This window comes from Oncorhynchus kisutch, linkage group LG9 (assembly GCF_002021735.2).
Source record: "Oncorhynchus kisutch isolate 150728-3 linkage group LG9, Okis_V2, whole genome shotgun sequence".
Taxonomy (NCBI): Eukaryota; Metazoa; Chordata; class Actinopteri; order Salmoniformes; family Salmonidae; genus Oncorhynchus; species Oncorhynchus kisutch.
In genome coordinates, this window is record NC_034182.2 from 40,360,903 (window position 1) to 40,386,549 (window position 25,647).

At 41.4% G+C, this 25,647-nt stretch overlaps 3 protein-coding genes across 4 annotated transcripts; 1 reads left to right on the forward strand and 2 right to left on the reverse strand.

The window, feature by feature from the left end:
- Nucleotides 1-270: 270 nt before the first annotated feature.
- On the reverse strand, nucleotides 271-5,366 carry LOC109897139 (protein C-ets-1). Of its 2 annotated transcripts, XM_031832593.1 has the most exons (9): nucleotides 5,261-5,366; nucleotides 4,914-5,033; nucleotides 4,528-4,731; nucleotides 4,339-4,413; nucleotides 4,044-4,244; nucleotides 2,458-2,670; nucleotides 1,984-2,102; nucleotides 1,631-1,838; nucleotides 271-631 (listed from the first exon to the last, which is right to left on the reverse strand). In XM_031832593.1, exons 1-9 carry the CDS (start codon nucleotides 5,277-5,279, stop codon nucleotides 564-566), a joined length of 1,227 nt encoding a protein of 408 aa, XP_031688453.1. In that variant the 5' UTR covers nucleotides 5,280-5,366; the 3' UTR covers nucleotides 271-563. The 2 variants fall into 2 exon arrangements, with proteins under 2 accessions (XP_031688453.1, XP_020347305.1); XM_020491716.2 differs by lacking the exon at nucleotides 271-631 and having other exon boundaries at nucleotides 1,060-1,838.
- Nucleotides 5,367-5,407: 41 nt separating this feature from the next.
- Nucleotides 5,408-9,503, reverse strand: LOC116375310 (zinc finger protein 37). The gene is made up of 3 exons (XM_031832592.1): nucleotides 8,664-9,503; nucleotides 8,196-8,525; nucleotides 5,408-7,271 (listed from the first exon to the last, which is right to left on the reverse strand). Exons 1-3 carry the CDS (start codon nucleotides 9,253-9,255, stop codon nucleotides 6,679-6,681), a joined length of 1,515 nt encoding a protein of 504 aa, XP_031688452.1. The 5' UTR covers nucleotides 9,256-9,503; the 3' UTR covers nucleotides 5,408-6,678.
- Nucleotides 9,504-9,910: 407 nt separating this feature from the next.
- On the forward strand, nucleotides 9,911-21,267 carry caap1 (caspase activity and apoptosis inhibitor 1). Its single transcript, XM_020491715.2, has 6 exons — nucleotides 9,911-10,477; nucleotides 14,908-15,099; nucleotides 15,543-15,627; nucleotides 15,891-15,948; nucleotides 16,369-16,433; nucleotides 20,625-21,267. The coding sequence occupies exons 1-6, from the start codon at nucleotides 10,373-10,375 to the stop codon at nucleotides 21,122-21,124; spliced, it is 1,005 nt and encodes a 334-aa protein (XP_020347304.1). The 5' UTR covers nucleotides 9,911-10,372; the 3' UTR covers nucleotides 21,125-21,267.
- Nucleotides 21,268-25,647: the final 4,380 nt, after the last annotated feature.

A 25,647-nucleotide genomic window follows, 5' to 3' on the forward strand; every position in this document is an offset into this window, starting at 1 on the left:
TGAATGCCTACCTCATCTCTGTACCCCACACACATACAAGTATATGTAATTGGTTGAGCTGTGAATTTCAAACACAGATTCAACACCAAAGACTCGCAAAGGGCACCTATTGGTAGATGGGTACAAGTAAAGAAGCAGTCATTGAATATCCCTTTGAGCCTGGTGAAGCTATTAATTACACTTTGGATGGTGTATCAATACACCCAGTGACTACAAAGATACAGGCGTCCTTCCTAACTCAGTTGCTGGAGAGGAAGGAAACTGCTCAGGGATTTCAACATGAGGCCAATGGTGACTTTAAAACAGTTATATAGTTTAATCGCTGTGATAAGAGAAACCTGAGGATGGATTAACAACATTGTAGTTACTCCACAATACTAACCTAATTGACAGAGTGAAACAAAGGAAGCCTGTACCGAATAAACATATTCCAAAACATGCATCCTGTTTGCAACAAGGCACTTAAGTAAAATTGCAAAAGATTTGGCAAATTAGTGAACTTTATGTCCTGAATACAAAGCGTTATGTTGGAGCAAATCCACCACATATCGGAGTACCACTCTTCATATTTTCAAGCATGATGGTGGCTGCGTCATGGTATGGGTATGCTTGTCATCGGCAAGGGAGTTTTCTTTAGGATAAAAATAAATGGAATAGAGTTAAGCACAGGCAAAATCCTAGAGGTAAACCTGATTCAGTCTGCTTTCCAACAGACACTGGGAGACAAATTCAACTTTCAGCAGGACAATAACCTAAAACACAAGGCTAAATATACACTGGAGTTTCTTACCAAGAGGACATTGAATGTTGTTGAGTGGCCTAGTTACAGTTTTGACTTAAATTGTATTGAAAATCTATGGCAATACTTGAAATCGGCTGTCTAGCGATGATCAACAACCAACTTGACAGAACTTGAAGAATTTTGTAAAGAATAATGTGCAAATATTGTACAATCCAGGTGTGTAAAGTTCTTAGAGACTTACCCAGAAAGACTCACAGCTGTAATCGCTGCCGAAGGTGATTTCTAACATGTATTGACTTAAAGGGTTGAATACTTAATAAGTAATCAAGATATGCGTTTTATTTATTTTTTGTTTTTGTTGTACAAAATGTCAGAACATTTCTTTTACTTTGACATCACAGAGTATGTAGTGTAGATCATTGACCAAGATGTTTTTAATCGACCTTTTAACCCAACAAAACGTGTGAAGAGTCAAGAGGGTGAATACTTTCTGAAGGCCCTGTATAAACAACAATTTAAACAAAACTGTTTCTCTGGTCATATGTTCAATAATTATATTGAATATATACACATCACATATAAAACATACAAGCCCCACAGCGTACAGTTGACCATGATCAAAGAAATGATTGCCAAATGATAAGGAGGTTGAGTTTTTGTAAACAGTCTCTTGTCTCTTGACCCGTCGCCGTCTGCACCAACGTCTGGGTGAATCTCAAAAAGTCTTTCCTTGGTTCTTCAACCTCCTTCTCAAAACTCATTGGAGGAGAAGATCTGAGGTTCCTCCCCTTCCGCGCTACGGCTCCTCCCCTCGGACCTTCTCCTCCAATGAGTGTTTAGAAGCGGTCGAGGAATAAAGGAAACGCCCATTTCCACGCTTTCACTCACCGCCTTTGGCCGTGATATCCAACATGGCGTGCAGTTCCCAGGGTTCGTATCCCAGCAGGCCTTGCAGGTCACAGACGAAACGGTAGACGTAGCGCTTGCCAGCGTTCTTGTGGATGATGTTCTTGTCGTAGTAGTAGCGCAGGCCTCGACTCAACTTCTCGTAGTTCATCTTAGGCTTGTTCTTCCTCCGGCCCCATAGCTGGGCCACCTGGGATAACAAACCATTAAACTAGTATTATTATCATCAACATATTATACAGTATATAGGCCTATCTAAAGTTGGCTAATTGACCTTACTTCAAAATAAGAACACTGTAACAACATGTTTGCATATAATAGGCTACAACTCTTGCCTCGTCAGGATCTGTCAGTTTAAACTCCCATCCATCCCCTGTCCAAATTATGAATGATTGACAGCTGCGGTCAATGAGGAGCTCCAATAGAAACTGCCACAGCTGAATGGGACCACTGCCTGTTGAGACATATATGGAGGGATTAAACTGTTAAGCAAGTCAGTTAAGAACACATTCTTATTTACAATGACGGCCAACCCCGAACAAACCCTAACGACGCTGTGCCAATTGTGTGCATCGCCCTATGGGACTCCCAATCACGGCTGGTTGTGATACAGCCTGCAATCGAACCAGGGTCTGTAGTGACACCTCTAGCACTGAGATGCAGTGCCTTGGACCGCTGCACCACTCAGGAGCCCCAAGACTAAGGAGATCAAGATCCAGGCAAAGGAGTTGGCTAAAGCAGAACCTAGATTGTAGATCAACGGGTAATCAAAGAGAGTGGTCATTTTCTACACAAAGAACATCACTCACCAGTATAAGCAGACAGAATGCCTGCCGGAACCACAGCTCTACCCAGATCAGTCTTGTCCCCGATAAACTCTTTAAAGCTCCTGTGTGGGGGTGGCAAATTGAAGGGGTCCTCAGAGATGGACTCTTCCAAACCCTGCGTTGGTCTAGTCAAGGACAGAGAAGCGGTGGTGTCTGTGTCCTCATAATGCAGGGTCCCAAACTCAGAATCACACTCTGAAGTCAAGAGATTGAGAAAATTGGTTGATGATAGGAAACTATTCCATGAATCTCTCTTAACAGAAGGAGAGACACCTCCAAAGCCCCTGGTCTAAAGCAATAATACATTTCCAAAGGCTTATCAATTAGAAATACATTCTGAATGTTAAACCCCTTTTCCCTTCAATCAAATATTAATCCAACACAAAGGGAGAAGAGTTTCTTCACATAATTAAATAGAACATGGTATGAAGAACACCAAGCATATCTCTATGGTTTCCTGCCAAGGTCTCTATGGTTTCCTACCAAGGTCTCATTGGTTTCCTACCAAGGTCTCATTGGTTTCCTACCAAGGTCTCTATGGTTTCCAAACAAGGTCTCTATGGTTTCCAAACAAGGTCTCTATGGTTTCCAAACAAGGTCTCTATGGTTTCCTACCAAGGTCTCATTGGTTTCCTACCAAGGTCTCTATGGTTTCCTACCTGTCCTACCAAGGTCTCTATGGTTTCCTACCAAGGTCTCATTGGTTTCCTACCAAGGTCTCTATGGTTTCCTACCAAGGTCTCTGTGGTTTCCTACCTGTCCTACCAAGGTCTCTATGGTTTCCTACCAAGGTCTCATTGGTTTCCTACCAAGGTCTCATTGGTTTCCTACCAAGGTCTCTATGGTTTCCTACCAAGGTCTCTATGGTTTCCTACCAAGGTCTCTATGGTTTCCTACCTGTCCCACCAAGGTCTCATTGGTTTCCTACCAAGGTCTCTATGGTTTCCTACCTGTCCTACCAAGGTCTCTATGGTTTCCTACCAAGGTCTCATTGGTTTCCTACCAAGGTCTCATTGGTTTCCTACCAAGGTCTCTATGGTTTCCTACCAAGGTCTCTATGGTTTCCTACCAAGGTCTCTATGGTTTCCTACCAAGGTCTCTATGGTTTCCTACCTGTCCCACCAAGGTCTCATTGGTTTCCTACCAAGGTCTCTATGGTTTCCTACCTGTCCTACCAAGGTCTCTATGGCTTCCTACCAAGGTCTCATTGGTTTCCTACCAAGGTCTCTATGGTTTCCTACCTGACCTACCAAGGTCTCTATGGTTTCCTACCAAGGTCTCTATGGTTTCCTACCTGTCCCACCAAGGTCTCATTGGTTTCCTACCAAGGTCTCTATGGTTTCCTACCTGCCCTACCAAGGTCTCTATGGCTTCCTACCTGTTCTACCAAGGTCTCTTTGGTTTCCTACCAAGGTCTCTATGGTTTCCTACCAAGGTCTCTATGGTTTCCTACCTGTCCTACCAAGGTCTATATGGTTTCCTATCTGTCCTACCAAGGTCTCTATGGTTTCCTACCAATGTCTCATTGGTTTCCTACCTGTCCTACCAAGGTCTCCATGGTTTCCTACCTGTCCTGTCAAGGTCTCGGAGCAGAGGGACAGAGGACAGGTGGTTTCTGTAAGGTCCTTCCTGTTTGACCCGGTGGTAGTCCTGATATCTCACAGTCACAGGGTCAAGGGTCAGAAGCTGTGGGGGTTCTATTGGGAGATGGGAGAACTGACCATGGTGATTCTGCTTGTCCATAAGCTGCACATGGTCCACGTAACTGTCTGAGGAAGACAGAGCATAGCTGATATAGATTATATGTGACTGACATAAGAGACATACAGACTATATACCTCTGAAGGGATGCGTTTTTAATACCTTGGTTCATTTGCGACTGGCAGAGAGAATTCAACGTGCAAAGGACTAGAGAGGAACCATGATCATATTCACAATCTGAAACACACATAGATACACACATGCAATAGAAATCTCTACTACTATCACAGTTCAATGAATGAATAAATACATTGGTATGATACAGCATTGGTATGATACTCCCCCCTTTACCTCTGCGCATAGTTTCCAGATGTTCCCAGAGGATCTCTCCTGCTGTGTAGTCAGAGCTCAGGTCCAGGAAGGCCTCTCTGTCCAGGGTACAGAGCTCACTCCCAGGCAGCCCTCTCCAATCCGAGCCCAGGCTTTGGAGCCCGAACTCAGCCTGGCACCAGTCTAACCAGTGGTTCACCTCCCACTCTGACCACAGTTTAGGGTCTGGACACAAAAGAGGAAATAGAATTAGTCAAAACACAATATGTATCGCTCTTTACATCTTGATTTCCTGACACACGTTGCAGGTTAGGCTGAAACAGAGAGACCAATTACAGGTAGGCTATACAACAAAACTACAAGTTATATAATACCAGATGTCATTTTATGTATACCCCACATGGTACCTTGTGGGAAGTGCATACGGCTGCTCTCCTGGGCGAAGCCAGCGAAGGTGGCCCTTATCGCCTGGCTCAGGACCTCCTTACTGGTGGGGGTGAGAGGAGGGACATCCAGTGGGTCTACCTCTACACCGGAGACACGGGGAGCCAGGTCACGGAGTCATCCCAGAGACAATAACGAATCAGGGAGGAAAAACAGACAAGAGCTGAGAGCTCAATAGCAGAGTTTGAGCACACACAAATTAACCGACTACTAAAGACGGCACCATAAATGCCAGTATAAAGTTGTAAATAAAGTAGTGAAAAGAATAAAACACAGAATTATGGTGAATGCCAAAATGGGAGGGAAATACCGTAAGCGCTCCAGTCCATCCTTAGGTCTTTGGAACGAGGGATCAGGTGGAAGAAAGTGATCCAGAGGAGGGAGGAGAGGAGTTTTAATAAGACCAATGGGACGAGGAGGGAGGAGAGGAGTTTTAATAAGACCAATGGGACGAGGAGGGAGGAGAGGAGTTTTAATAAGACCAATGGGACGAAGAGGGAGGGGACAGGTGATGACGGATATGTGTCAATCAGCAGTGATGGAGGGGCGGGTTTTGGGGACACTACCAAATAGGAAACGAGAACTCCCAATTAGGCAACATGGAAAAGATACTGCAAAAAGACATACAGGAAGGTTATCTAGAGAGACGATGCCACAAGAGGAGCCATTACTACAACTGAGAAGGGTAGTTGTGATAGAGATAAGGAACTACTCTTCTTGTTTTTAAGTTGATAGCATTTAACTAAGGCAATACACTAGTATATCATCAGGAACCACTGAGATCATGGCAATTCAATTGGAAATATTTACACCAGCAGCAGCGAATCAGGTCTTTCTATTTCAGCATGGCATGTGGTGAAGTGACCACCCAATGAGGGGCTGTAAGTGCATATCTGTGCAGGGGGTTTCTTCAACCCCATTCATATAACAGAAACACTGGGATTATATCAGGTAGTGTATCGTAAGTAAGTTATCATCTTTGTGTGTGTGTGTGTTCCCCAGCCCAGCAGGGAGAGCCTATAGAGCCAGACACCCATTACCGGACCACTGTGGCTGCCTTACTGCGATGAGGTTCTTCCATGAAGTGGGTTTAGGGAGCCATGACAGTGAGCAATTTAGTTACAAAATGAGTCACACATTGTGTAAGACATTTGTAGAAAACAACAAAGGGGGAAGAAATGACAGACCTGGTTGGTGTTAAAGCAGTAATCAGCAGTTAAAACAAGAACAAAGTGAACTCCCCGCCACTGTTTCATTAAGAGCTGAGGGACGGGGCTGGAGAAATGAAACCACTCTCAAATTCATAGAGCTATGGATGCAGGGGACCGGTGGTCCATGATATCAAAACTAAAGGTTTAACCATGTTTCAATGGTAGTCACTGTTTGTTTGTTTACATTAACTTTGTTTTTCAAACATCGGAGTAAAACAAGATCATATTTTGAGGTGTACGAAAATGTAACTATGTTCAAAAAGTTATATTCTTCAAGAATCAATGAGTACATATCCTTATTAACTGACAAATCAATAAACATTTGTAGTGACTGCAGATTTCCCCTTTATGGCCTGGCCAAGTTTAATATGTTTTCATCTTGAAATCTGGGAGGGTTTGGTAAAGACTTTCAGCCTGTGCCAAGGGTTCTGGACCATTATGGCAAAGGAGGTAGTGACTGAGCTTGCCCTGCTGTATCCACAAAGCTGCCCCCCCCCCCCCCCCTTAAATCGCTACACTAGCACTGTCCCTGTCTACTATGGGAGCGCTGGTGGAACCGGAGTCCCCCACAGTTCCGGAATGTCTTTCCGCACTGACCGCAGACGTACGGCTTCTCCCCAGTGTGTATGCGGAAATGCCTGGTGAGCGCCCCCGAGTGGCGAAAGCGCATGGAGCACACCGAGCAGGTATAGGGTCTCTCTCCAGTGTGGATTCTCAGGTGAGTCTTCAGGTTCTCCAGACGGTTGAAATCCCGGTCACACTCGCTGCAGTGGTAAGGGCTCTGGCCAGGGGGGAAGACCTGACGCTTGGGGTGGGCCTGGGTGTGGTGTCTACGGAGCTCGCTGGGCTGGTGGAAGCCCTGGCCACAGAGTTTGCAGATGTGGCTGGGGTTGGGGATGGTGGGATTAGGGTTGGGGTGGGGGATGGTGGGATTAGGGTTGGTTCTGATCTGGACTCCATAGATCTGAGGTGGGGCAACAGGGATGATGGGAGCTGCTGCCTCTCTTGGTTGGAAGAGGTTGTTGGGGAACTGGGAGGAGAAGGCTGGAAGGGCACTGGCTGTTGGGGCAGTCAGTTGTGGAACATCTGTGTTGACCATATGAGGGTGAGCTGTGGAGAGAGAGAATACATTAAAAACATATATTTAATGTATTATTAGTATTACTTATATTATTAATGTTATATATTATTATTAATGTTATTAATGTTATTAATGTTATTAATGTTGTATATTATTATTAATGTTATTAATGTTATATATTATTATTAATGTTATTAATGTTATTAATGTTATTAATGTTATATATTATTATTAATGTTATTAATGTTATATATTATTATTAATGTTATTAATGTTATTAATGTTATATATTATTATTAATGTTATTAATGTTATTAATGTTATATATTATTATTAATGTTATTAATGTTATATATTATTATTAATGTTATTAATGTTATTAATGTTATATATTATTATTAATATTATTAATGTTATATATTATTATTAATGTTATTAATGTTATTAATGTTATATATTATTATTAATGTTATTAATGTTATTAATGTTATATATTATTATTAATATTATTAATGTTATATATTATTATTAATGTTATTAATGTTATTAATGTTATATATTATTATTAATGTTATTAATGTTATATATTATTATTAATGTTATTAATGTTATATATTATTATTAATATTATTAATGTTATTATTACATATTATTAATGTTTTATTACTATTACTTATATTATTAATGTTATTAATGTTATTAATGTTGTTATTACATGTTATTATTACATATTATTAATGTTTTATTACAATTACTTATTATTATAATGTTTTATATGCATACATCCTACATACCGGCAAAGGTGTTACTCATTCTAATAAAATCATTTTGAGAGATACTGACACATAATGGTTAGTGTTACTCAGTAAGTGGTCAATCTTATGAAGTCTGGTGGCATCTTGTGGGTGGTAGAGTCAGTGGCTATTTGCTCTCTGCTATTATCTGGTACTTACACAGACTATGGCTGGTTCCAGGAAGCAGAGCGTCAGAGATCTGTAAGTCCAAAGGGTCCGGTTTCCACTCTTCTAACATCTTGGACTGAACCAGAGACAGACTATCAGGACCAAAGTCTTCTTTTACCACAGAGTCAAAACTAGAACCAGAGCCGGAACCAGAACCGTTCTCCTCCTTCACTCTAACCTGCTCCGTCTCAAGGCTCTGGACCACTACGTGAAGTGGTGATGGGTCATTATCTCCAAATGTTGTTTCTAGACCACTATGACTGATGCTTTCTACACTTGCCTTGTGGTCCATACACAAACTGGAGGCCTCTTCCCCGACTTCTGAAAATAAAAAGACATTCAGAACAATTGTCAGGCTTAGAAGGTATTTCTTGTTCTTATCTAGCTAGTCAAAGCACAAACTGAATTTCTCTAATATTGTATGTATGACATATCATTTGGATTGATAAATAGGCCTACCTTTAAGCAGGTCATGATGAGGGATAGACTGTCCTCTTGAAGCTGGGTGTAGGTCTTGGGAACACACCCGACCATCCTCGCTGATTTCACTGAAAGACCCATGGTCTTTCTGTCGTTCACTAATGATCTCTGCCTCCACAATTTCATATCCATATTCGTCCAATGAATATGAGGACTTTATATTTAATTCGTTGTCCTTTGACTGCTTTTGAGTCTTTGCTAAGTTGTTGTTGTGGAGAGGACTTGTCGATAACTGTCCCGGCGGACTTACACCTCTCGTTGTTTCCACACATTGACGCGCAGCATTCAACTCTTGCTCGGTTGTTTGCAAGCGTTGTTTAAGAGACTTGTTTTCCCGTAGGGTTTCGTGCATTTGATCGCGGACATCCCCAAGCGCTTGACCTACCAGTTTAGTGACTTCTAATACGGCAATTTCCACAGCCACTTCGAACGCACCGTGGATCGTCGCCGCCAGTTCGTCCTGGAAAGAGAGCGATACCTCACCCTCTCCAGCGGTTTTCGAGGTGCGAGCTTGGGCTGACATTGAAGTCTCCCTTTTGATCCCTGTGTTAGTTTTTGACTGAGGCTTCATGTTGCTACAATAACCTTACTGCTAGTCTGATTATAATATTACTGGCTACTATGTTGCAATGTGATTGGCTACAATATAGCAGGAAGAGAGTAACTCCGTCTGAATCTTCCTCGCTTACCCAGCATCTGGATATATTAGCTGGACATTATATATTATAGAAAACCTTCTAAATGTCTATTGGCGACTGTTTTACATTTGCGCTATGAAATGTGTATCGCGGTCTTCTTCCCCAGCGTCTTACAAACAATGAATGTAAGGCAAAGAGGATCAATTATATTGACAAGATGGTTGACTGACCGCTCTACGATGGAAATACATGTTCGCAAAGGCTAAAAGCAGGCGGGAGGATGCGCGATCAGGTGGGAACATTCTAGCCAATGAGAGGGCAGATACGCCTGTGAACAACAACTCCCATATAAAAATGTTTTTCACAATGTTGCCGGAATGTTACGTGCATTACACTTAGGCTATATCAGTACACTCGTAGCAACCTAATCATTGTGAAACTTAGATTTGATTAAATGATAAGCTTCTCATATCAAAATAGTACTTACCATATTCGCCGCTCTCTCATTGCCACCCGTACAAAAACTCCGCCCTCTGCTTAACGCTTTTCGCCAAGACATATTTTAGGCGGAGTCGACCATCTCACTTCACCGCTTCCTCTCGGCTGTATATACAAACAACATTAACGAGTCACGTCCGGGTCACGGATTTTTTGAAGATTTCTAAAGTAAAAGTCCTCCATGTAATAGAAGAAACGTTTTAATAACCTGTATTCATTCATGATATATGACGCTAATGTGTGTTATGTATTTGACCTTGGAAGTTGCAAATGCCACTTAAATATAAACAGATATAAATCACTGTGAATGTTTTGACAATGATTGTGTAATATCATGATTAAATACAGGTTATTGACACTTTTCTACTATTATGGCGAGGCTTTTATTTAGAAAAATGTATAATATTCCGTGACCCGGAAAAGCTTTTATGTCGGTTGCCGTCGAGACAGTGAGCAGTAGTCATCCCGTTTACAAGAGTAGCAGTAGCTAGTTGTGGAAGAACACTTAGCTATATAGTTTGCTCGTAATTGTAACCAGTAAAACAACAAAAAATGCTAAGGAAAAAATCCACTAGCAGAGAAAAGAAAAGGAAAAGTTCACATACGGAAGAGCAGCATGTCGACAGAAGACGACGGTGTACAGAGTCTAGTGTGGAGGTGAGAGAACATTGCTAGCTACGTTGGCAGCGTTGCTCATTTATACAAAAAACTAATATTCCAAGTGTCTGTATCGCAATCACTTAATTCGTTTGTTTTATTCATGTTGTCTTTTTGGTCTCCTTACCTTCGCTCCTTCTGTTCTGTGTGCACCTTCCCATTTTTTGTAAAAAAACATTTTTACCTTTTATTTTACTAGGCAAGTCAGTTAAGAACAAATTCTTATTTTCAATGACGGCCTAGGAACAGTGGGCACACACACACACAAAAAGCCCCCCCCGTCCCCCACAACAACAAAGTTGAGATCACTTCTTCCTCTCTGTCCAGCAGAATCGGACCAAGGTAAAGTTGGTTTTATATTCACACATTGACGTTCAACAGACATTCTCCAACAGCCATTTAAAAAAAAAAGTAAAAACCAATAACTAATTCACTGTTTTGTCACAGAATCATCAAACTAGATATGATGTATTCTATAAATGTCTAGTATACTTTTACAATCTTTGGTTTGAGGAGAAATTCCAGTTTGGATTTGATAGAAATAAAAATTGCATAGACTACATGCCCCGATTTTATACAGTTTTAAATGGCATTTGATAGATGTTATTGATGTATTTCTAGCAAGTCAAAACTGGATCCCCCCCCCCCCCCCCCCCAAAAAAAGGTTGTAAAAGTATTCTAGACATTTTATAGAATAAATCATTTCTAGTTTGATGCTTCTGTGACAGATGGGGAATTAGTTAACAAAAAAATGGATTTTGGTGAATGTGAATGTGAATATGTGAATGTGAATATAAAACCAACTTTACCTTGATCAGAATTTATTTTCCTTTTTTTAAACTAGGCAAGTCAGTTAAGAACAAATTCTTATTTTCAATGACAGCCTAGTGGGTTATTTTTTTTATTTCACCTTTTATTTAACCAGGTAAGCTAGTTGAGAACAAGTTTTCATTTACAACTGTGACCTGGCCAGGATAAAGCATAGCATTTACACATGGAATAAACAAACATACAGTCAATAATACAGTAGAAAAAGTCTATATACAGTGTGTGCAAATTAGGTAAGATAAGGGAGGTAAGGCAATAAATAGGCCATGGTGGCGAAGTAATTACAATATAGCAATTAAACACTACAATGGTAGATGTGCAGAAAATGAATGTGCAAGTAGAGATACTGTGGTGCAAAGGAGCAAGATAAATAAATACAGTATGTGGATGAGGTAGTTGGATGGGCTATTTACAGGTGCGGTGATCTGTGAGCTGCTCTGACAGCTGAGCGCTTGGTTACTTTTCCTTTACTCTGCGGTCCAACTCATCCCAAACGATCTCAATTTGGTTAGGTGATTGTGGAGGCCAGGTCATCTGATGCAGCACTCCATCACTCTCCTTTTTGGTCAAATAGCCCTTACACAGCCTGGCGGTGTGTTGGGTCATTGTCCTGTTGAAAAAAAAAATTATAGTCCCACTAAGCGTAAACCGTATGGGATCGTGTATCACTGCAGAATGCTTTGGTAGCCATACGTGTTAAGTATGCTTTGAATTCTAAATAAATCATTGCTCATGTTTCTTGGCCCAAGCAAGTCTCTTCTTCTTGTTGGTGTCCTTTAGTAATGGTTTCTTTGCAGGAATGTGACAATGAAGGCCTGATTCATGCAGTCTCTTCTGAACAGTTGATGTTGAGATGTCTGTTACTTGAACTCTGAAGTATTTATTTGGGCTGCAATTTCTGAGGTCTAATGAACTGATCCTCTGCAGCAGAGGGAACTCTGGGTCTTCCTTTCCTGTGGCGGTCCTCATGAGAGCCAGGTAACTCTAATGAACTTATCCTCTGCAGCAGAGGGAACTCTGGGTCTTCCTTTCCTGTGGCGGTCCTCATGAGAGCCAGTTTCATCATAGCACTTAATGGTTTTTGCGACTGCACATGAAGAATCATTGAAAGTTCTTGACATTTTCCATATTGACTGACCTTCATGTTTTTAAGTAATGATGGACTGTCATTTCTCATAGCCCTATCTGGTAAAGACTACAAAAGACCAAAAAAAAACACATTATACCACCCCAACCTTGTCACAACACAACTGATTGGCTCAAACGCATTAAGAACGAAATAAATTCCACATTTCAATGAACACCTGTTAATTGAAATGCGTTCCAAGTGACTACCCCATGAAGCTGGTTGAACTTTTCTTTTGTTGGTTACTATATGATTTGGTTGTGTTATATATTTTTTGGTTACTACATGATTTGGTTGTGTTATGTGTTATTTCATAGTGTTGATGTCTTCACTTCTAGAATGTAAAAAATACCCAAAAAATTAAGAAACCCTTGAATGAGTAGGTACAGTCTAAGTCGTAAGTTTACATGCACCTTAGCCAAATACATTAAACTCAGTTTTCACAATTCCTGAAATTTAATCCCAGTAACAATTCCCTGTTGTAGGTCAGTTAGGATCACCACTTTTAAGAATGTTAAATGCCCGAATAATTGTAAAGAGTGATTTATTTCAGCTTTTATTTATTTCATCACATTCCCAGTGGGTCAGAAGTTTACATACACTCAATTAGCATTTGGTAACATTGCCTTTTTAAAAATTGTGTAACTTGGGTCACACGTTTCGGGTAGCCTTCCACAAGCTTCCCACAATAAGTTGGGTGAATTTTGGCCTATTCCTCCTGACAGAGCTGGTGTAACTGAGTCAGGTTTGTTGGCCTCCTTGCTCGCACACGCTTTTTCAGTTCGGCCCACAAATATTCCATAGGATTGAGGTCAGGGTTTTTGATGGCCACTCCAATACCTTGACTTTATTCTCATTAAGCCATTTTGCCACAACTTTGGAAGTATGCTTGGGGTCATAACCCTAACCCATTTGGAAGACCCATTTGCGACCAAGCTTTAACTTCTTGACTGATGTCTTGAGATGTTGCTTCAATATATCCACATAATTTTCCTGCCTCATGATGCCATCTATTTTGTGAAGGGCATCAGTCCATCCTGCAGCAAATCACCCCCACAACATGATGCAGCCAACCCCGTGCTTCATGGTTGGGATGGAGTTCTTTGGCTTGCAAGCCTCCCCCTTTTCCTCCAAACATAAAGAATGGTCATTATGGCCAAACAGGTCTATTTTTGTTTCATCAGACCAGACGACATTTCTCCAAATAGTACGATCTTTGTCCCCATGTGCAGTTGCAAACCGTAGTGTGGCTTTTTTTTATGGCGGTGTTGGAGCAGTGGCTTCTACCTTGCTGGGCGGCCTTTCAGGTTATGTCGATATAGGACTTGTTTTACTGTGGGTATAGATACTTTTGTACTAGTTGTCCTCCATTATCTTCACAAGGTCCTTTGCTGCTGTTCTGGGATTGATTTGCACTTTTCGCACCAAAGTACATTCGTCTCTAGGAGACAGAACGCGTCTCCTTCCTAAGCGGTATGACGGCTGCGCAGTCCCATGGTGTTTATACTTGCAAACTATTGTTTGTACAGATGAACGTGGTACCTTCAGGTGTTTGGAAATTGCTCCCGAGGATGAACCAGACTTGTGGAGGGCTACAATTATTTTTCTGCGGTCTTGGCTGATTTCTTTTGATTTTTTCCCATGATGTCAAGCAAAGAGGCACTGAGTTTGAAGGTAGGCCTTGAAATACATCCACAGGTACACCTCCAATTGACTCAAATTATGTCAATTAGCCTATCAGAAGCTTCTAAAGCCATGACATCATTTTCTGAACATTTCCAAGCTGTTTAAAGGCGAAGTCAACTTTAATGTATGTAAACTTCTGTTGCACTGGAATTGTGATACAGTGAAATAATCTGTAAACAATTGTTGGGAAAATGACTTGTGTAATGCACAAAGTAGATCTCCTAACCGACTTGCCAAAACTATAGGATCTTAACAATAAATGCGTGGAGTGGTTGAAAAACCGTTTGTCCAACTTTTGACTGGTACTGTGTGTGTGTGTGTGTGTGTGTGTGTATATACACACACCTCTTGAATTTCCCATAAGTTTGAAAAAAATATAGATAGGATTTGTAGGCTATATTGCTCAGCCCTTACACACAAGTTAAATATCAAAACCAACTGAATCAATTGTATTAGTTTGGGGGAAGGTCAACACACACATGAAACAGTCATGTATATTTAACGTTAGATGGCTAGTTTGTCTCGGGAGATGAACTAGAGATGGGTTATTTTACCTGAAATTCATATGGTCCTTTTTGTTTTGCTGGGTCTTTGTAGAACTCTTTTAATCCACTGGAAACAAAGTTTGTTTCCAACGTGATCGGTCTGTTCGGGGTGTAAGAGTTTTTAGGAACACTGCATTTTTCACTTCAGTGGTTACTTGCATTCTACCTTTTGACACAATGTTGGCCCTCATTGACTCGGTTACTCCCGGTGAAAAAACATACTGCTATATGACTCCTTGAAACAGGACTCCAAAGAGGAGCAGGCGGATCTGGAGCTGATTGAGCCTGGCAGCGATGTCGAGGAGGGAGGACTGGACCTGAGTGTGCCATTTAAACCCATCAGTGCCTATGTCGCAGACAGACATGAGATGCTCGATCAGTGCTTTCACGTGCTGGGAGAGAATAAGCTGCAGAAGATGCTGCCTGATGAACTCAAGGTGATTGTGTAGTGAAATTCAGGAGGTAGCATGAAAAGGACTGGAACCAGGGGTCCCTGCGTCAGAGGTGTTGGCTGTGCAAAGTTGCTAGGCCTAACCTAATTTCGAACTCCTAACCCATGTGTGCGTTTGGTCAGCACATCTGTTCTATGCTACTTAATGTAAAGATTGGATGTGTGTTTGATGTATTGTGGACAATTAGTTAAGAGTATAGTCAGACAGTACCATTAGTCACATTTGAGTAATTTCTCTGTTTTAAATTTGATTTGGTGCTGTGGGCATTTTTTTAATTTTTATAAATTTGTACTACATTGATAGGTTAAAAGTAGACTTATGGTATCTTGTCTCCCTCCTCCCCTCTCTCTTGTTTCCAGATTTGTTCTCTCTTGTTTTGTTTTTACAGAGCTGTAGTCTGGATTACATCTTGTTTTTTGATTTTACAGAGCTGTAATCTGGATGAAATCAAGACATTGTGCAGGGAACAGCTGGAGCAGCTGTCTCAAAGCCACCTCCTTCAGATACTGGAGGGTAAGCCCATGGGTCCATTCAGCATCACAAGGTGGTGGTCTACTGTTAACCCTGCTGTCTTGTCGGTTCTCTTGGTCTGTTATATGCTGGGTGGTGTTCAGAAGACACAAAATGGGGAAGTAGGCTATTACCTGAACTTTTCCCAACAAGAACTCTACAATTAAAAATATATCTATCTTTTAATGTTTTGCTACGTTGTGTCATTCTGAACACGACCCATTTTCACCTCATTAATTCAATGGTGTGTTTGATGTTCTCAAAAGGTGAAGAGCTGACTGGTTCATCTGAAGGGGATATGGAAAATGGCGCCACCGATAGCCAGTGAGTAGAACTGCATTTAATTGGAGCATAATGCTGCTTCTTCCCTTATCATAATCCATTGCAGCGACCTGAAAAGGACATGTTATCGCTGATGTTTTTGCTGTTGTTGTCAACCTGTGTAGCGAGAACCAATTGTAAGACATGGCTTTGTGTACACACAATAGGCAAAACTGTTTATTTGCTGTAAAAAGCTAATTTTTTTAGTTCTACAAAGAATGTTTTACTCTTATAGATTTCTATTGCTTTGCTATTACTGGTCTGTAGGCTAGTTGACATTTTGGTGCTAGTTGCAGGTAGAAATGCAAACATTTGTCATCGTATCCTGATTTAATTAAATGTATTTTTTATTCATTGTATCTGATTGGTCACTGTTAGTCTGGAAGTGATTCAACAGGTTTTTTTTTCATTCTTTCTGTAAAGGCAGGATAATAATGTGGACTCTACGTCGTCCCTCAAAGAGAGTGTTGAAGTGGAGATCAAACAAGGTACTGGTAGCTGATATTGGTCTAGACCAGTTGTTCCCAAACTTTCTATAGTCCCATACCCCTTCAAACATTCAACCTCCAGCTGCGTACCCCCTCTAGCACCAGGGTCAGCTGTACCCCCTCTAGCACCAGGGTCAGCTGTACCCCCTCTAGCACCAGGGTCAGCTGTACCCCCTCTAGCACCAGGGTCAGCTGTACCCCCTCTAGCACCAGGGTCAACTGTACCCCCTCTAGCACCAGGGTCAGCTGTACCCCCTCTAGCACCAGGGTCAGCTGTACCCCCTCTAGCACCAGGGTCAGCTGTACCCCCTCTAGCACCAGGGTCAGCTGTACCCCCTCTAGCACCAGGGTCAGCTGTACCCCCTCTAGCACCAGGGTCAGCGTACTCTCAAATGTTGTTTTTTGCCATCATTGTAAGCCTGCCACACACACACACACAAACTATACGATACATTTATTAAACATAATAATGAGTGAGTTTTTGTCACAATCCAGCTCGTGGGAAGTGACCAAGCTCTTATAGGACCAGGGAACAAATTTAGCTCTTTATTTAACCATCTTACATATAAAACCTTATTTGTTCATCAACTTGTAAATAACTCACCACAGGTTAATGAGAAGGGTGTGAATAACTCACCACAGGTTAATGAGAAGGGTGTGAATAACTCACCACAGGTTAATGAGAAGGGTGTGAATAACTCACCACAGGTTAATGAGAAGGGTGTGCTTGAAAGGATGCACATAACTCTGCAATGTTGGGTTGTAATGGAGTGTCAGTATTAAATCATGCTAGTGAGGGCCGAGAATCCACTCTCACATAGGTACGTGGTTGCAAAGGGCATCAGTGTCTTAACAGCGCAATTTTCCAAGGCAGGATACTCTTGAGCGCAGCCCAATCCAGAAATCTGGCAGTGGCTTCTGATTAAATTAAATTTTTACAGTACCGCTTGTTGCAATTTCAGATAACAGTAAGTGGGCTGGAGGCAGGGCATGAAAGGGATAACGAATCCAGTTGTTTGTGTCTTCCATTTTGGGAATGTAATTGCGCACCCAGCTCACTCAGGTGCCTCGCTATATATCAAATTTGACATGGTCCGTAAGCGTGTTAATTTGCACATACAAAAAATCATACAATGATGGAAAGACCTGTTGTCCTTGTTAATGCAGACAGAAAAGAGCTCCAACTTCTTAATCGTACCCTCAATTTTGTCCCCGTACATTGAATATAGTTGCGGACAGTCCCTGTAATCCTAGATTCAGATCATTATTAGGCGAGGGGAAAAACCACCCAGATAGGCCAGTCATCATACAAGTGGTCAGACAAGTGAAAATTATGGTCACTTAAGAGAACTTTAAACTCGTCTCGCAATGAAAAAAAAAAGTGTCAATACTTTCCCCCTTGATAACCAGAGCACTTCTGTATGTTGTAAAAGCGTTACATGGTCTCCTGGGAGACGTATCGGTGCAGAAAATACATGAGTTCAGGGGCCTTGCTTTAACAAAGCCTCTCGGTGGATGCTGCATAGAATTCACTGGCTTGTATGCAAAGCAGTAATTGTTTCAAAACATCTCCTGCCATGTCACTGATGCGTCGTGAAACAGGGTTGTTTGTTGAAGGCTTTGTCTGTAGGTTTTTTTGGGGCCTTTTCCCACAGCATTGTCCCAGCTATATCCACAGCAGCAGGGAGAATGAAGTCATCCACAATAGTATGGGGCTTGTCTGTCCCAGTCACTCGGTAGCTCACCATATAAGACGCTTCTAGCACCTTCTTATGAATGGTACCTGTTGCCTTTATACATGTCTGACCATGCTGGTCATTTATGAACATTTGAACATCTTGGCCATGTTCTGTTATAATCTCCACCCCACATAGCCTGGTTCCTCTCTAGGTTTCTTCCTAGGTTTTGGACTTTCTAGGGAGTTTTTCCTAGCCACCGTGCTTCTACACCTGCATTGCTTGCTGTTTGGGTTTTTAGGCTGGGTTTCTGTACAGCACTTTGAGATATCAGCTGATGTACGAAGGGCTATATAAATAAATTTGATTTGATTTTGAAAAGTCGTCTTAATTCTCGCACAAAAAACTCCTGTGGCTTATTTGTCAAATGGGCATTTCTACATGTCTACGCAAGAGTGAAGGTTTTAATGGACTGTTTGAAAATGTGAATCACATTTTGGGAAATAGCCGGTCTAGATTTTTACGGCATATTGGCCACACTCTGCTCTCGTGTCAGATGAAAGGAAAGTGCATGCACTTACGATGGATGCATCAAGAATTTATTTTGTTTGTTGCTCATTGTATAAAGTGCTTTTTGTTGACTGCTGATATGCTTCATTTTGGGGGATAACATGAACCATTTACACATGGGAATTGGCCTGTATGAAAAATGTTTCTTACAGAAGAAATATGGAATGCAAACGCATAACCATGGTAACAATTAAAAGGAAACAGTTTGGCGATTATTTCAAAATGATTCAACTAAAAGGTGAGGGACACCACAGTTCACCTGACAAGACTGAATCCTGACGTTACACTGTTGATTGTATCTGCATTTTACAATTACGGTTCTCGCTGCATTTGCTGATGAGGAAATCAAAAAAATACTCTGGATTCATTCAGTAACATAAGACTGTTCCTGGTACATGGTGTAAGGTGCGCAACGTAAGACACAACAACAAAAAATGACAAGTGTTTGTGTGAGAGGTCTAACTGGTGTTTCCAAGTGGCCACACATCTCTCCAAAGTGTGTACAGTTCTTAAGCAATTTCAATACACTTTTTGATTTGATTTTTATGACTGAGTCTTCAACTATAAGCTACTTTTTTTGTTGAGTTCTGTCTGTCTGAGGAACTAGTGCAAACACACTTGTAGTTTAATTTAAAACAAAGCCCTGGATCCCCGACGTCACACAATTACTGTTTGCGCAATCCCAAAATTGTTAATTTTTATAAAGCACAATCTAGATTTAGGTGGTCATGATTTGAAATCTTGTTCTATTGCCAACGTGACTACCAAAGTTCTAAAATACAATCTTTATCGTGTTAGGCTTTCACAAGACAATTCAGGGAAACGGATTGTAATTTTGGTGAGCATAGAAAGAGGTCATGAGTACATTCGGGTGCATGCATGTGCCACAGCGAATTTTCTTCACAATAAACCAAACCGGCTCATTCTGTTTAGAACAACCCAGGGTATAACGCCGTGTCATCTTGTAACTGTACATCAAACACCGTTTTCATAAATGTGGACATGGTGACATGAGTTTTATAATTCGGAAATGTGAAGTGCATGTTTGGACTCACGGGTGTTTTGGCTTGTATGACAATCAAAGCAGTATTTTACTATAATCAAGGACTCCTCTTTAAAAACACATTGAGTCCTCTTTAATTTACAGCATTTCTCTCTGACAAAACATTTCAGAAAGTTGCCCAATTAGTAGGAGGGTAGGGGGGGTGATGACTTCCTGTCACATGGTGCTCAAGTTCAGAACCGCTGTCAATCAAAACCCCCATACAGAGCTGTGGAGCAGAGACCCTGAGGTCTGACGACTTGTTGAGCATCTTTCTGTACAGCCATTGTGTTCCAATGTAGGCGCTTATCAGTGTCCAAATCTGCCATTTCCAACCTGTATACGAGTGTAAAACAGTGGATTTTAAAGCACAAAATATTTAAAAGTGACTCTTTTGGTGTAGTATTACTTTAAGTCACTCGTCATAAAAACATTACTGAGTTTTCTGGGCCCTGATGTCTGCAGTAGTGCTGCACGGGGGTCAGCTGTTTGTTCATCCTATTGTATGAAAATTTGAGGGCCGACCCTAAACCCGCAAATATAGAAAATGTGCTGTAGGCTACAGTCAGATGGTGGAATGATTTATTTTTATGGGGGTGAAGGATATATATATATTTTTTGTTGCCTAATTTAGATATGTTTCTGCTTAGAATTTCCAGGATTTTGGTAAGCTATTTGTAAGTCAACTTGTCTATAATTAGATACATGCAGCTTCTCTTTTGTGGTATGTTGCCCTACAAGACTAGATAAGCCTTTGCCTACCTCAATGTCATAAATGATAGAATGAATGCTTCAATCTAGTTGACATCGGTAAAGTTTTCTGTCATGTCTGCTGGGATGGTTGATGAGTGTGATGAACAGATTCCTTTTGACCCAAACTGATTCCTGTCACTTTATCTGCAGAAGGTGGTGGCTCGGAGGAGAGCGACGTCCTTAGCATCAACGCCGACACCTACGACAGTGACATCGAGGGACACAAAGACGAGTCGTCGGAAAAAACTGAGGAAGCCGCCAGGACACCGGAAGTAGTTGCTGGAGAAACATCTAACCCCGGCCCCTCCGCGACCCCTGCCCCTGCCGACGGGAAACCTTTTGCAGACAAACCCCCCGAACCGAAGAAAGAACTCCAGAAGGACATAGACAAAAGCGTTAGCGAGATCCTAGCTTTAGCATCGACGCCTGACCAGGAAGACGCAAAAAAAACGATGGCGCCACCACTAGCCGCTGCTCCAGAGGCCCCCTTGTTGGTTACGAGGCTACCCGCTCAGAGTGCACCTGTCCCTGGCCTAACTCCAGCGCCAAGCCAGCCCTCAGCCCAGCAGCTGGAGCTCCTGGAGTTAGAGATGAGAGCTAGGGCCATTAAGGCCCTAATGAAAGCCAACGATGTGAAGAAACAGACGTAAACAAGGCAGGCTAAGGCTCTCAAAGACTTGTCGTTTTTAGATGTTTCTAAAATCATTTCATTCTCAGAAAAGGGAGTCACTTGTTGTTCTTTTGAATGTTAAGGATTGTAATCGAGTAAAGTTTTTTTTTTCCTTCTACTTAACATGCTTTGTACATATTTATTATAAAATGTGTTCAGTGGATTCTCTATCACGGGAACCGACGGCCCGAGCCGTGGGCATATGGACCGACGGCCCGAGCCGTGGGCATATGAACCGACGGCCCGAGCCGTGGGCATATGGAGCAGCTGCGCCCACACTTTCAAAATAGGACTGCAAATGTACACTGACTGTACAAAACATTAAGAACACGTTCCTAAAATTGAGTTGCACCCACTTTTGCCCTCAGAACAGCCTCAATTCATCAGGGCAAGGTGTCGAAAGCGTTCCACAGGGATGCTGGCTCATGTTGACTCCAATGCTTCCCACAGTTGTCAAGTTGGCTGGATGTCCTTTGGGTGGTGGACCATTCTTGATACACACAGGAAAAACTGTTGAGAGTGGAAAAACCCAGCAGCGTTGCAGTTCTTGACACAAACCGGTGCGCCTTGGCACCTACTACCACACCCCGTTCAAGACACTTAAATATTTTGTCTGGCCCGGTCACCCTCTGAATAGCACACATACACAATCTATGTCTCAAGGTTTACAAATCCTAATTTAACCTGTCTCCTCCCCTTCATCTAAACTGATTTAACAACTGACATCAATAAGGGATCATAGCTTTCACCTGGGGTGTCATTTCTTACCATTGCTTTACATGTCACACTAAATATCTGCTTGGGCCATTTTCTGAAAAGACTGCACACTTACAAAAAATATTGAGAGTTATCATCTTGGCTCATGCCATACATACCCATGTTTCTGTTTTATAAATCAGACCGGTCCTGAAACACGCGTGAGCGAGCATTAAAACTCTGCCTGGAAAAAAAGATGAAGTCTAGTGTGAGAAAATCGCCCGTATGTGCTATATACTTTGGAAGTATTTTGCATTAGGCGGAGGCAGTTCTTCTAAAGTGAAGAGCGGTAAGCAAACACGGACAACGTTTTTATGAAAGACGACTGCAAATTACTGTGCACCTGTAAACCGACCGTTAGATTTTAATAGGGGATTATGTTTTGCATGGACTTTTTCTTTAACCTATGCTGCTACACTACATTCTGAAACATTGTTCGCCTTTCACTGTAAGTAGACAGACTTCAATGCTAAACATCAATTGTCTGTTCACCTGTTACATTCTACTGTAAACTACAGACCGTTTTCCTTTCTGACGTATAGAGCAAAATACCTGAGCTAGTAGCGTATCTAATACACCCAATTAAATGAGAAATGCCCATGGTAATTTTAGGGCTATGACTATTTCGGGAACATGAACCCATCATGGCCAGAAAAAGTGAAGTGTGTTCAATGTTTATAAAAAAAAAAGATGGATTGTGTATAAATGCAATATTGTTTACTCAAAATTAGTTTTCAGACGTAACCTACAACAGTCTGTTCCACCGTTAAAAAATAATAATAATAAAATGTAAAAAAAAACTGCGCTCATGATTGGATTGCATAGAGCAAAATACTAAATGTTTTATCTGTCCAGAGTTGAGTATGTGGGGTCGGTCTGTCATAAACCTAGTTTTGGAGCATTCCGTATTATTCTGTACGTAAATCTGTAAATGCATTTAGTGTGTGTTACGTTTATGTTACGTATTCATTTGTGGATGTCCATCACCCATTTTGTATGATATGTTACGAATTAGAGAAATGTATAAAATTGTTACGAATTGTAGCTACATGGCTAATGTTAGCTAGCTGGCTAATGTTAGCTATCTGTCTTACATTTGGGGTTAGGGTTACATGTAGGAGTTAGGTTAGGGTTAGCTAAAATGCTAAGTAGTTACAAAGTAGCGTAAAAAGTAGTGAGTAGTTGAAAAATAGCTCATCAGTTAAAATACTAAAGTTGTCAGTGATGAGTTTTGAACTAACAACCTTTTTTGAGTTGTTGGACGTTCACGTCATTCACCCACCGAAACCAACAACCCTTTTATTTTTGCCTTAAAGCAACCATCTGTTTTATGTAACCATGCCAACCGTAACATATACTAATTTCAGTGTCCTGGATTTCTATGTATTATGTTACGTCTGGAGTAGGAGACCTTGCTTTAGTGTCAATGGGGGGGGGGGGGGGGGGGGGGGCTAATACAGTGGAGATGGGCTAAAAACACTCAAATTAACTTTTTTGTGATGTTTTTAATTTCTTTAATTTCAGCTCATGAAGCATGGGACCAGGTTGCGTTTAAAAAATATATTTTTTGTTCAATGTACAGTGCCTTGCGAAAGTATTCGGCCCCCTTGAACTTTGCGACCTTTTGCCACATTTCAGGCTTCAAACATAAAGATATAAAACTGTATTTTTTTGTGAAGAATCAACAAGTGGGACACAATCATGAAGTGGAACGACATTTATTGGATATTTCAAACTTTAACAAATCAAAAACTGAAAAATTGGGCGTGCAAAATTATTCAGCCCCTTTACTTTCAGTGCAGCAAACTCTCTCCAGAAGTTCAGTGAGGATCTCTGAATGATCCAATGTTGACCTAAATGACTAATGATGATAAATACAATCCACCTGTGTGTAATCAAGTCTCCGTATAAATGCACCTGCACTGTGATAGTCTCAGAGGTCCGTTAAAAGCGCAGAGAGCATCATGAAGAACAAGGAACACACCAGGCAGGTCCGAGATACTGTTGTGAAGAAGTTTAAAGCCGGATTTGGATACAAAAAGATTTCCCAAGCTTTAAACATCCCAAGGAGCACTGTGCAAGCAATAATATTGAAATGGAAGGAGTATCAGACCACTGCAAATCTACCAAGACCTGGCCGTCCCTCTAAACGTTCAGCTCATACAAGGAGAAGACTGATCAGAGATGCAGCCAAGAGGCCCATGATCACTCTGGATGAAATGCAGAGATCTACAGCTGAGGTGGGAGACTCTGTCCATAGGACAACAATCAGTCGTATATTGCACAAATCTGGCCTTTATGGAAGAGTGGCAAGAAGAAAGCCATTTCTTAAAGATATCCATAAAAAGTGTTGTTTAAAGTTTGCCACAAGCCACCTGGGAGACACACCAAACATGTGGAAGAAGGTGCTCTGGTCAGATGAAACCAAAATTGAACTTTTTGGCAACAATGCAAAACGTTATGTTTGGTGTAAAAGCAACACTGCTCATCACCCTGAACACACCATCCCCACTGTCAAACATGGTGGTGGCAGCATCATGGTTTGGGCCTGCTTTTCTTCAGCAGGGACAGGGAAGATGGTTAAAATTGATGGGAAGATGGATGGAGCCAAATACAGGACCATTCTGGAAGAAAACCTGATGGAGTCTGCAAAAGACCTGAGACTGGGACGGAGATTTGTCTTCCAACAAGACAATGATCCAAAACATAAAGCAAAATCTACAATGGAATGGTTCAAAAATAAACATATCCAGGTGTTAGAATGGCCAAGTCAAAGTCCAGACCTGAAACCAATAGAGAATCTGTGGAAGAACTGAAAACTGCTGTTCACAAATGCTCTCCATCCAACCTCACTGAGCTCGAGCTGTTTTGCAAGGAGGAATGGGAAAAAAATTCAGTCTCTCTATGTGCAAAACTGATAGAGACATACCCCAAGCGACTTACAGCTGTAATCGCAGCAAAAGGTGGCGCTACAAAGTATTAACTTAAGGGGGCTGAATAATTTTGCACGCCCAATTTTTCAGTTTTTGATTTGTTAAAAAAGTTTGAAATATCCAATAAATGTCGTTCCACTTCATAATTGTGTCCCACTTGTTGTTGATTCTTCACAAAAAAATACAGTTTTATATCTTTATGTTTGAAGCCTGAAATGTGGCAAAAGGTCGCAAAGTTCAAGGGGGCCGAATACTTTCGCAAGGCACTGTATATAGTTCAAGTTCAAAGGCCGAGACCATTCTCGCACATTTTGTGAACAAATTTGTTAACTTCCCTGGTCGTGAGCATTTCTCCTTTGCCAAGATAATCCATCCACCTGACAGGTTTGGCATATCAAGAAGCTGATTAAACAGCATGGTCATTACACCTTGTGCTGGGGACAATAAAAGGCTTCTCTAAAATGTGCATTTTTGTCACGTGTAACCACGGCAGCCCAGGACCTCCACATCTAGCTGTTTTACCTGTGAAATCGTCTGAGACCAGCCACCCGGACAGCTGATGAAACTTTAGAGTATTTCTGTCTGTAATGAAGCCATTTTGTGGGTGGAAACTAATTCTGATTGGCTGGGTCTGGCTCCCCAATGGGTGAGCATATGCCCCATCCATGGCTGCCCAGTCATGTAAAATACATAGATTAGGGTCTAAGGAATTCATTTCAATTGACTGATTTCCTTATATAAACGGTAACTGTAAAATTGTTGATAGTCACGTTGCGTTTTCATATTTCTTTGTTCAGTATAATTCCACTGCAAG